The 11,805-nt window shown below is 33.3% G+C and overlaps 5 protein-coding genes across 5 annotated transcripts in view; 4 read left to right on the forward strand and 1 right to left on the reverse strand.

Moving 5' to 3' along the window:
* The first annotated feature begins 1,143 nt into the window (after positions 1 to 1,143).
* On the forward strand, positions 1,144 to 1,707 carry LOC104804434 (non-specific lipid-transfer protein 11-like). The gene is made up of 2 exons (XM_010528732.2): positions 1,144 to 1,533; positions 1,662 to 1,707. Exons 1-2 carry the CDS (start codon positions 1,196 to 1,198, stop codon positions 1,669 to 1,671), a joined length of 348 nt encoding a protein of 115 aa, XP_010527034.1. The 5' UTR covers positions 1,144 to 1,195; the 3' UTR covers positions 1,672 to 1,707.
* A 118-nt stretch (positions 1,708 to 1,825) lies between these two features.
* LOC104804435 (non-specific lipid-transfer protein 11-like) lies at positions 1,826 to 2,539 on the forward strand. The gene is made up of 2 exons (XM_010528734.2): positions 1,826 to 2,215; positions 2,344 to 2,539. The coding sequence occupies exons 1-2, from the start codon at positions 1,878 to 1,880 to the stop codon at positions 2,351 to 2,353; spliced, it is 348 nt and encodes a 115-aa protein (XP_010527036.1). The 5' UTR covers positions 1,826 to 1,877; the 3' UTR covers positions 2,354 to 2,539.
* Positions 2,540 to 4,283: 1,744 nt separating this feature from the next.
* LOC104804436 (non-specific lipid-transfer protein 1-like) lies at positions 4,284 to 5,151 on the forward strand. The gene is made up of 2 exons (XM_010528735.2): positions 4,284 to 4,661; positions 5,071 to 5,151. Exons 1-2 carry the CDS (start codon positions 4,324 to 4,326, stop codon positions 5,078 to 5,080), a joined length of 348 nt encoding a protein of 115 aa, XP_010527037.1. The 5' UTR covers positions 4,284 to 4,323; the 3' UTR covers positions 5,081 to 5,151.
* A 1,120-nt stretch (positions 5,152 to 6,271) lies between these two features.
* LOC104804561 (BRI1 kinase inhibitor 1-like) lies at positions 6,272 to 7,162 on the reverse strand. The gene has a single exon (XM_010528870.1). It carries the CDS (start codon positions 7,160 to 7,162, stop codon positions 6,272 to 6,274), a length of 891 nt encoding a protein of 296 aa, XP_010527172.1.
* A 3,594-nt stretch (positions 7,163 to 10,756) lies between these two features.
* The window catches only part of LOC104804437 (probable magnesium transporter NIPA6), a 4,146-nt gene continuing 3,097 nt past the window's right edge, over positions 10,757 to 11,805 (forward strand). The window contains exons 1-4 of the mRNA XM_010528736.1: positions 10,757 to 11,172; positions 11,272 to 11,328; positions 11,514 to 11,604; positions 11,694 to 11,805. Coding sequence (XP_010527038.1) covers positions 11,052 to 11,172; positions 11,272 to 11,328; positions 11,514 to 11,604; positions 11,694 to 11,805 — 381 coding nt within the window. The 5' untranslated portion in view covers positions 10,757 to 11,051. The remainder of the gene's footprint in view (positions 11,173 to 11,271; positions 11,329 to 11,513; positions 11,605 to 11,693) is intronic.

The raw sequence follows: 11,805 nt of genomic DNA on the forward strand, positions 1-11,805 counted from the left end.
GCCCTTTAGGAATTTTTTTACTGTCATATTATAATAACTAGGACAAATATTGACTTACAATCTTTTACCTTTTTATGTTGAACGGACAAGATTTTATTTACATAATTTCTTTGTAAAAGTCAAATCTTTCTACGATTTCTATCTCGGTAAATTTACATCACCAGAATTTTGTTTATTTGTTTGGCTCAATTTCTTCATTTCAAACTCTCTCTCCAATTGAGTCTTCAATTCTTTCAGACGATCTTTGTTGGAATTTGATACCAATACCTCGTCGATGTACAACATCACCATCGCCAAGTCTCTTGTGGTATGCACAAGGATTTATATTCAGTCTGTTGTATCCAAGACTCGTGATGAAGGAATCAAATATCTTATATTAGCATTTCGGCGCATGTTTGAGACCGTATAAAAATTTATTCAGCCTACAAACCAAATTCTCTTTTCCTTTTTATTTAAATACTTTTAATTGTAACTGTATATCTTTTCTTCAAGCTTTGAATTAACATATATACGAAAACAAATGTAAATTTGGATCTAATTATATATCTATCACATATATAAAAAATTGTAAAAATATATTTCATGTTTATAAAATATTTGTTTTAAAAAACAACTCTGGTCCTTCTCAATTTCATCTTTTCCGGTGTTTCGTTGGTAAAACAAGGCAATTTAAGATCAGAAACGACGTTTTATATATCTCTGCCATGAGATGTATCTGAAAACTCCTTTAGAGAATTGAACATCAAAATCATTTTTAACTAGAAATTGATTATTCAATTGATTCGAAAAAATGCATATAAATCTTTTATATTCTAATATAGGGCACTTGTCACTCCCGTATTAAACCGCATAAAAGATTAAAAAAAAAAAAGACAAAACCCAAAATATATATTTATTTGTTTATATGATGTATGGTAACTAAGAGTAAGAGCCCAAGACGTTAATTTTTTTTAATGTTAATTAATGAATTAATTTTAAGACGTGACAACAAATAACTTGTTTTCCTTAAATCCTTCAACATTCTAAACACATGAATGCAAAAAAAAAAAAAAAAAAAAAAAAAAAACTAGATTCACATGGAAACCATGCCAATGAACACTATGAACTCTTCCTCGTATAAATTCAATATATCTCTCCAATACCAAACCCAAATTCAAAAAAAAAATATTGAAAAACACAACAAATTTAAAAAAAAATGAGGAAACTCGTGGTGTTACCGCTTCTGGTCATCGTGTTTGTATCGATGATGGCGGAGGAGGGGAAGGCGATAACGTGTTCGCAGGCTAACCTCTCCATGGCGCCGTGCCTGTCGTATCTTATGAACGGAGGAAACCCGTCGGCGCTCTGCTGCAAGGGGATGAAGAATCTGAAGAAGGCGACGCCGGAGAAGGATGACCGGCAAACCGTTTGCCGGTGTCTGAAAGATACGGCGACCAAAAACCCTAAGATTAAGGACGATAACGCAAGCCAGCTCCCCGGCAAATGTGGTGTTGATTTTGGCGTTCCGTTCTCAACGGGCACGAATTGTGATAGGTATATATATAACGTTTTTTTTCTTCTTTTTTTTTTTTTGTGTTATGTTATGTATTGAAGGGGTTTTTTTTTGCATAATGCTATGACGTATTTAACGTTGTTGTTGTTTTGTTTTGTTTTGTGGACAGTGTGAATTGAACGAGTTCTTGGAACGGCTACGTACGAAGCGACTAATAAAGAGGGCTCGTCACAAAAAAAAAAAAAAAAAAAAAAAAGTAGATTCACATGGAAACCATGCCAATGAACACTATGAACTCTTCCTCGTATAAATTCAATATATCTCTCCAATACCAAACCCAAATTCAAAAAAAAAATATTGAAAAACACAACAAATTTAAAAAAAAATGAGGAAACTCGTGGTGTTACCGCTTCTGGTCATCGTGTTTGTATCGATGATGGCGGAGGAGGGGAAGGCGATAACGTGTTCGCAGGCTAACCTCTCCATGGCGCCGTGCCTGTCGTATCTTATGAACGGAGGAAACCCGTCGGCGCTCTGCTGCAAGGGGATGAAGAATCTGAAGAAGGCGACGCCGGAGAAGGATGACCGGCAAACCGTTTGCCGGTGTCTGAAAGATACGGCGACCAAAAACCCTAAGATTAAGGACGATAACGCAAGCCAGCTCCCCGGCAAATGTGGTGTTGATTTTGGCGTTCCGTTCTCAACGGGCACGAATTGTGATAGGTATATATATAACGTTTTTTTTCTTCTTTTTTTTTTTTTGTGTTATGTTATGTATTGAAGGGGTTTTTTTTTGCATAATGCTATGACGTATTTAACGTTGTTGTTGTTTTGTTTTGTTTTGTGGACAGTGTGAATTGAACGAGTTCTTGGAACGGCTACGTACGAAGCGACTAATAAAGAGGGCTCGTCACAAAAAAAAAAAAAAAAAAAACAGGACATATAAAATTAGTTTGATGCAAGAGTGTTTCTATGAGCAAACCCAAACCCTAGCGAGAGAGTTGAAATAATAAAGGCTCAATAAAACGTTGCGTTTTTTTTATTGTATATCCTTTTTTTTTTTGTTCAATATAGCAATAAATGATATAGCGGAAATCATCGCAATTTTCTTGGAAAGAAACTGAATTTTCTTTTTTGTTAATCGAATACAAAAAATAAATAATGGCTGTAACCAAATTATTAGAACTAATTGGTTCATCAGCTAGCTAAATTGGTTCTTCAATTGTGTTTATACAACCATTTAATTCATTCAAATCAGACAACATAAAATCGACACTATTAAAAAATACGGAAAAAGTGATGCAAAAGGTGAGGCAAAATTTGCGTCACTAAAACGTATATTTTGGATCCAAAATATATTTTTTTGATCCCGAACCTAATCCTATACCCTAATCCCGACCTCTAACCTCCAACCGCGATGTTAAACCGAATCGAAAATTCTGAAATTGAAATCCTAAAATCCACTTTCCAAGAGGTCACCCACTCTTCCACTACACCTCAATCACACTTAACTTTAGAGTTTAAATTGGCAAACAACCAACTACTCCAAGTTAAACTTCTAATATATTACAACATTAATACATACACATATACAAATATTTATATTTATAAAAAGATATACTTATGTATATGTTTGTACATATATACACATACATAAAATATATATGTTTATATATATAACATATGTTTGTATGTATAAATACATACATACATACATATATATATATATTTATAAATACACGATTATATATATATTCGTATATAACATATCATATGTATAAATATATAATATATTTGTATATATAAATTAAATACACATTTATATATAAAATACTCGTATATTTGTATATACAAATACACATATATATACATATACATAAAATATACGTTTTATATATATATATATACACGTATATTTATACATATAAATACATATAATATATATATATATATATATAATTTATATTTATATATAAATACTCGTATATTTGTACAAATACATATATATATATATATAATACATATTTATATATAAATATTTATATGTTTATACATATAAATAATAAAACACATATAATAACGTAATTGCGTCACTAAATTGTGTCATCAAAAGGGTGACGCAACTATTTGCATTTGATTAATCATATATAAGAATCATTAAACTTAAAACAGAAATTCAATTACAAAAGTTTGGTTCACACCCGTATCTACTCCGCAAATTGCTCGAAGACGAAGAAGACGATTATATATTCCAAATTCGACGATAAAACCTTGAGTCAGATGAAGTTAATGGAAATAAAATAAACAAAAACGATTATCAATTTTGATAATGTTTTTAGTAGGGTGAGCGACATTAAAATACGAAACGCTAGTACTGTTTTTAAAACTAAGATAATGTTTTTATTTGCATTTCGAAATCTCAACTTTGTTTAGACTTACGACGATTCCATTTTCATATATACATATATATGGATATCATTGAGTTGGACCCAAAAAATATATAAATTTTGCAAAATCGGTTCGATATCTGTATATAGCAGCTATATATGAAAATAGCGAGTAATTAAATGTTATATTTCACGAAAAAAAAAACACATGTTTGATTGCCGCCAAACAACTCTAAGCTAAAAAAACAGCAACACTTGTCCGGAACTTCCTCTACCATTCTAAACGAATGACACACACGAAAACAACGTGCAATTACTATAAAGACTTATTACATCTAATGACCTAATTAAATTCTCCATCTTATAAAGTCTTACATTTGTCTAAACACAACATATATATATACACACTAACAAACACCACACAACAACAAAAAAAAACTCGAAATGAAATCGGCTATGTTACCGTTGTTGACGATCATGATGTTGATTTTGGCGATCTCCGAGCGAGGAAACGCCATAACATGCCAGGCGGTGGAATCGACCCTGATGCCGTGTGCGGGGTACATCGTGAAAGGGGGAACCCCTTCTTCGAAATGCTGCGCCGGCTTGAAGAGTTTGAAGGCGATGGCGAGGAAGAAGGCCGACCGCCAAGCTGCGTGCCGATGCCTGAAGGACGTGGCCAGTCGGTATCCGGGCGTCAAGGACGATAACGCCAGCCGTCTCCCCAAAAAATGTGGCGTCGATTTCGGCGTTCCCTTTACCAGAAAGACGAACTGTAATAGGTAAGTAACGTTTACGGTTCTCAAAAAAATATTTTGGATACGGTTAAATCCGTGGGCGGATCTACATTGATACGAACCTTGTTTAATTTAAAAAAATTATTTTCTTTATATAGTTTATAAAATTTTTAACAAAATTGTAAAATACCCCCCACTCAAATTAAGTTTGCTTATAGTAAAATTATATATGTCCCCAATTATAAAGATATAGTTTTTGAATTTGAGATATTGGTTTGTTCTTATAAAATACGGAAAATATTGGAATAGACGAAGTTGAATGAAAATGGCAAAACATCTAATTATTTAGATTAATTTATATAAAATTAACGAAAATTAGTAATATTTTCATGTTTATCCTAATAAAACTAAGCGAAATTAACATGTCTGTTTTTGTTCTATGGACACTTGACAGTGTAAAATGATTACAGCAGCCAATGGCAGGAAAGGAAAAAAAATAAAGAGAACTCGATAAGAAAATGAGGAGTCGACGGGGGAAAAAAAATAATGTATGATTATAATGAAATTAATTAGTTGGTTGGCAGTGTATATTCTTATATATGAGAAAACGTGTATGTATACGTGGAGTCATGTAATCGTAAGTTAAAGTTGAATAAAAATTAGTATTTGGATTTTAGTCTGATTCCGTTTTGGTTATTTTTGGATTTCGAATTTTAGATTTTATAAAATTTATATTTATACAGTTTTCTTGGCGGTTCCTATTCTGCCTAACTTCGACTCTCAATTAAACAAAAGCTACTATTAAAAAAAAACGGCTTTAGTTCGGTTTTGTCCGTAGTTTTCGTATTAGATTTAGATTCATTTAATTTATTTTTATTTATTTAAAATAATTTATACAAAATTAATGAGAATTAATAATATATTCTTTGTATATTTAATTAAAAAAACGAACTAAAATTCTATACAAAAGAATGTCAGATATGAAATCGAATGTTACTATATGTTTCTGCTTCAAGAAACTGCTTTGAAATGACAAAACCAAAAAACAACCAAACAAGGTCCGGACAATTTTTCAAACGTTGCATTCAGTTAATGGCCTAGAACCCAAGACTTATCTTTTTTGGTGGAATTATCGAAAAATAATTAGGTGGACCTACATTTCAATCGATTTAGACGTATTTTATGTGTTATTTTATTTAGGAAATTAATTTTTTTTTATTAAATTAAGAGATGAATGGCCGAATTGTCATTTCTAAAAAATATCGGGTTAAGGTGCAAATACCGGATAGTAATTTTTATTACCGTTATGGAATGGAATTAAAATTACAGTACATATATATTTCTATAAAATAAAACGGTTATAGTTCCTACATCATAATTGTAAAAAATCTTGCAACATATATTTGGTTCGTCCTCCTCATTTCTACGAATGTACGAGTCAGGGTTCAATTCAGTTTATTGTTAATTTGTAAAAATAATTAAATAAGTAACCTATGATCACATTTTGATACATAAATCAAGACTTTTCGTACCCAAGAAAATAAAATATAGCTTGCACCAATATATATATATATATATGTATATATATATTATATACTAAATAGCCTTAAAGTATACAGACAAAGAACTTTGGTGGCCGCATGATGAATAGAAACTCAGGCTGCATTTTCTGATTTCATTGAGCTTTTTTCGTCAATAGCAAAAGACTTCTTGCAGTGAGCAATAGCTGCCTCAATTGCAGCATGCAGCTCTTCCACCGAGCTGTCGCTTGCCGAAGAAGAAAGCCTTGTTATCGGCACGAGAAGGCCTCTGTTTGTCGGCGACGTTCTTGTGGAAACCGGTGCAGAATACTCGCCTCTATTCCCTCTCAGATCGATTATATCGTGCCTCAAGCTTAGATTCCCCGAGTACGAACGATAGTCTTCCCTCTCGAGACGTGTTTTCTCGGCCTTCGTCTCGTTTCTTCCGTGGAAGAGAACCGTTTGTTTAACCATTGTCGTGCACCGCTTCAATACGCCGTTGAGTTCGAATCTCTGCCGTTTCTTCTGACTTGCTTTCTTGCCCTTTTCTCCGCCTTTCGGCTCCGACCCTTTTCTCCATTTCAACAAACTAGACAGCATAAACGAAAATCTCGACTTCATCCCGTCGTGTTTTTCAAGAACGGTGTCCCCATCGGAGCAAGAAGGGTTCTTGTCATGTTCTTGGGTGTTTTCTTGGCCGTTGAATCTCTCTTTTGGAAGGATTGCCGCGTCGCGGGAATGAGCGGAGGAGCGAGGAGAGATGGGGAGATGAGAGAGGATTTGAAGGGGGAGCAAGTGGCCATGGAAGAAGATATCATCTGCAGGAGAGAGATCCACAGCGAAAGATTTGGTCTTACCATTCGGGGAGAGGAGAATATCTGAAGATGAACTACAAGTCCGGAGTGAGACGGTGAAAGAGAATTCGGGGGACGGTGAAGATGATGATGAGGAAGGTGACGTGTTATGTTCTTCATGAGGAGCATCCTCTTTGGTTCCTCCATATCCTTCATCTTCATTATGACTCATGATTGAGCATATACGAGTTTTTAATTAAGGTTGGAAAGAAGTAGAACTGTGGACTGGAAATGTTAATATAATGGATCCATTTTTATATATATATATTTTTTTTTTTGCATTAGAGAACTCCTAAATAATTGAGGATATATATATATATATGTATATATATTTGCACTTGTCTATGTATGTTTGTACCTTATGTGTATATGTATGTCTACATCTATACGTGCATGTGTGGAGATAAGACCGTCGTGATCCATACACACACATGCAGAGAGAGAGAGAGAGATTCCAATTGAAATTGACTAAAATGTTTCATTTAATAAATCCATATATCTTTTTATTGAAATAATTTACTAATATTATTTATAACAAATAGATGTTATATTGTATTATTTAATTTAACCATTTAATTTATTGCAAAATAAGGAATTTCGGGGCTATATTATGTTCTCTAAAAACTTCATTTTTGTCCAGATTTATCATAGACAAATCGGGTTTTGATGAATTCGGGTTCGAAAAAGAAATGAAAAGATATATATTTCAATTCGTACACGTTCTGGATTTTATGATATTTAGATTGGATTCCCGTTTGATTTAATATCCATTTTAAATTCTCACCAATTTTTATTATAACATCCTATATATCTTGGTTACATGTGGACAAAGAAAGGTATACATGCATGTGAAAGGGGAATGTGGTGGTCAAGGATCAAGAAGATGATACATTTAGAATTATATGCAAGAAAATATACGTGGAAGGTCAATGTCAAAGCCCTACTGATTTTCTGCTTTAATTTTGTATGTTTTGTTCCTCGCGTTGCTTTTCACACCAATACCATGTTACCACATTTGTCTTCACTCCACAAGTGTTGAAAAAAAAAAATAAAGTATATAATTTGAATAATATGGGTGTTTTGATTCTGATGTGTGCAAAATGAAACGAATAAACTTTTTTTTTTTTATGAATTTAAAAATTTTGAATATGAATTAAATCTAGAAATAAAAAATATGACAAAATCAAAATCTGCTTTTGAAAATGAAAATATTTTATAAATAAAAATCGAGTACGAATATAAAATAAAAATAAAATAGATATGTTTTTTGAAATAGAAAAATCTAAATCTAAACCAAATGGAAACTTTGAATCTCTACGCCTTTGCATGTTTGAAATTTCAATCCACTTTGGTTATTAGGTTATATATATAGACAAACGATTTTTTTTTTCAAAAGGAATTTGATTCTGAAAATAATGGAAACCAAACTGTCTGAAATGTCTATCCAATAAAATTTCGAAATCTAGCATATAGAATGGCCGTGGAAGAAAAATCCAACTTGAACTCATTTTTGTAAATAAAATGAGGGTTTAATTTCGAGTGTGAACAAAAAGTTGTAATAGCAACAATTTATGACAGTTAGATAGGATTTGTGAACCCCCACGCACGTGTATGAAGTGGTCCTCGTGGAATTTATTTGTTGTACTCGTTCGCTTTGTATGCGAATATATCCAACATCTCAATCATCTAGCCATTATTTTCGTATTGGACCGACCCAATTCCCCAACATTCGCCACCCATTTCATAACCAAGATTGTCAATAAATCTCTTAAAAAAACATATACGATTAAAAGTGGCGAAAAGGGTGTCGAAATTTTGCATTGCCAAAAAAAAATAATAATAAACAACGACGACGAAATGTTAACGAAAAATGGATAGTAAACAAAGGTGGTTCATCGCAAATTGGACTAAAACCGTGTTCTAAAAGATTCGCCAATCATTTCATAATAGTAAAATTGCCGATAAAGTTACCAATAAATGACGAAAAGGGTGACAAAAATTTCCATTGCTAACAAAAAAAAGTGAGGAAATGTTGATATGAAAGTGAAAAAAAAAGATGAAGATATTACAGTCAAGTGACCATATATATATATATATATATATGACATGCATATGGTATACATATTGTCCATTTCCAAGAAACCAAAATTGTGTTACCAAACAAAGACCTCAACAGTCATTGGTCATATTACCTTCTCGTGTGCATGTGCAAAGATAACTCTTTCTTTAAGGCTTCGTGTTCGAGTGTCATGTGCGTCAAGTTTAGACATTTTCTTTTCGTTTTTTTTAAATGTCACATATAACAAATTACCGATCATATATATATATATATTTGAATATTGTGAATATTTACATTCAATCTTATAACAAAATAAATTACGACAACAATTAGTAAAAAGTATAATATAGAGTATAAAGAGCATGCGCGTTGGAGTATGGAATCAAGAACTGGGGAGGAGTTCCTGCACCAGGAACAGAACCCTTGTTCATCTCCGACTTGGCAGATGCGGTTTTTGAGAGTCTTCTTCCATATGTTGGGGGCCTAGACCGCGGTCTCAAATCTTGAAGCTCGACGGGTTAATTTGCTCAACAATGGGAGAGCTATTAGGCTGCTGACATAGATGTGTACTTTGTGTCTTACACAAGAGTTGTCTGCAAGACAATACTATGGTTCACGCGTTTTCCTTTTTTTGTTGTTGTTGTTGTTGTGAAGTGTTACAGCATCCATCCATTAGGTGGTTGCCAACGTAGCCAATAGGTTTAAGATGTTAGAGTTAATCTCATTGTTGTAAGAATTAATACTTTGATTTTTTTATCATAATAATTTTAATTGTGTTGAACCCGATCGAGATTGAATATCTCAATTGCTAAGTAATGTGCCAAACCTCATTCTCCATCCAAGTTCAAGTCTCTATTTGAGAAGAGACGTTCACCTAGATTTTTTCGATGTTTTAGGAGATGTAATTGAATCGAAGATCCTTTGAATTTTCGGATTATAAAAGAAAATGTGTTGACAAACAAAAGAAATCGAAAAATAAAGAAGACACTACTCTAATGAGCAAGACATTTATGTATGAGCAACAAGATGCCAAATGAAAACAAGAGACTGCCAATGATAAATGGAAAAAAAAAACTATCTATTCATTGAGAAATAAGATAACACATATTTTTAATTAGGGTTTAAAATGATAAATTAATCCAAGGGTTTCGGATCGGGAAAAGTACCGTTTTCTCGGTTCGGTTCGGTTCGGTCCGGTTCCGAATAATCGAACCGAAACGTCCAGCCCTACTTCCATGGTATACTCTCCTATTTTTTTATTCTTAATTCTTAATTATTTTATTAGAACACTTGATACTTTTTTTTTCATTTTATTATTATACCCATAATCCTAAACAATAAAAATTTAACATTTCATAAACCATTAACTCTAAATCCTAGATCTAATATCTAAATCTTAAGCAATAAACCTATCCTACACCGTTTTTCGAAATGCCTACCCTACATGGAAGAGTATTTAGGATTATGGATACATTGATAAAAATAAAATTGAAAAAAAAAAAAGAAAAATGTGACCTAATAAAATAATTATTATTTTTTTTAAAAAAAGGAGAATATACCACGGAAGAGCTGATTATTCCGTTTTCACGTTTCCCTTATAAAACTAATTGTTTTGAAATTTTTTATAAAAAAAAAAAACTAAATTGGTGAAAAAATAATAAAAAATAAAAGACACGCTGTCAGTCGACGACAATGACAATTGGAATACAGAGATTCAAGGGTTGCAGGCAGTGGGTATCCAAAGAAGACCGGTAGAGATTGCGCCAATTGCGACCACATCGCTGAGGTCGCATCACCCAGAAAAATACAAAACCAAATAGAAGAAGAAGAAGCAGAAATCGGAACAAAAGCAAAGGGCGCAATTTTCGAGTTAGGGTTTCATCCAATTTTCAAAATTTCCCGCTGGTTGAAATCTGAATCAGCTGTTCGTGTCGTGTGTATAATACACAGGTTTGATTGTACAGAAGCAGCAGCATATGTTTGTATGCGTCTTGATCCATAGATGTACTCGAGCAATCTCAAAGGCCTTGTTTTGGCCGTCGTCTCGAGCGTCTTCATAGGCTCAAGCTTCATCTTCAAGAAGAAGGGTCTTCGCAGGGCGAGTGCCAATGGTACCCGCGCGGGTCAGTGTCTTAATTTCTCGCCTCAATTTTCTGGGTTCCATCGTGTGTCTGATTCTTCGATTTGTTTGCGAATCATCTGCTTTCTTTTATTGGTTTCAGGCTCCGGCGGGTATGGATATTTGTTGGAACCACTTTGGTGGGTCGGTATGATCACCAGTAAGTTCAAATTTTTCTTGTGATTTCATGTTTTTCGAACCAGGATTGTGTTGTGAGAGCTGCAATTTGTTTCAGACGGTGAATTTTGGGTGATGGGTTTAGCTAGTTTCAGCCGAATCTGCTCGTATATTGCCTTAGTTTACTTATTTGACCATTGATAATTCGTGATGGGTGTTGGTGTGCAGTGATTGTTGGGGAAATTGCAAACTTTATAGCGTATATTTACGCTCCCGCTGTGCTTGTTACCCCTCTCGGCGCTTTGAGTATCATTGTTAGGTAATAAAATTTTCAAACTATTTTCATGTTGCTTTCTTCTTGACCATGTTTATGGTGGTTTATGATCCACAATGTTGTATGATATGTAGTGCTGTACTAGCTGATATCTTGCTGAAGGAGAAACTGCAGAAAATGGGGATATTGGGGTGTGTACTATGTATAGTGGGTTCTACCATGATTGTACTCCATGCTCCAGAAGAG

This window comes from Tarenaya hassleriana, unplaced genomic scaffold (genome assembly GCF_000463585.1).
Source record: "Tarenaya hassleriana unplaced genomic scaffold, ASM46358v1 Cleome9, whole genome shotgun sequence".
Lineage (NCBI taxonomy): Eukaryota > Viridiplantae > Streptophyta > Magnoliopsida > Brassicales > Cleomaceae > Tarenaya > Tarenaya hassleriana.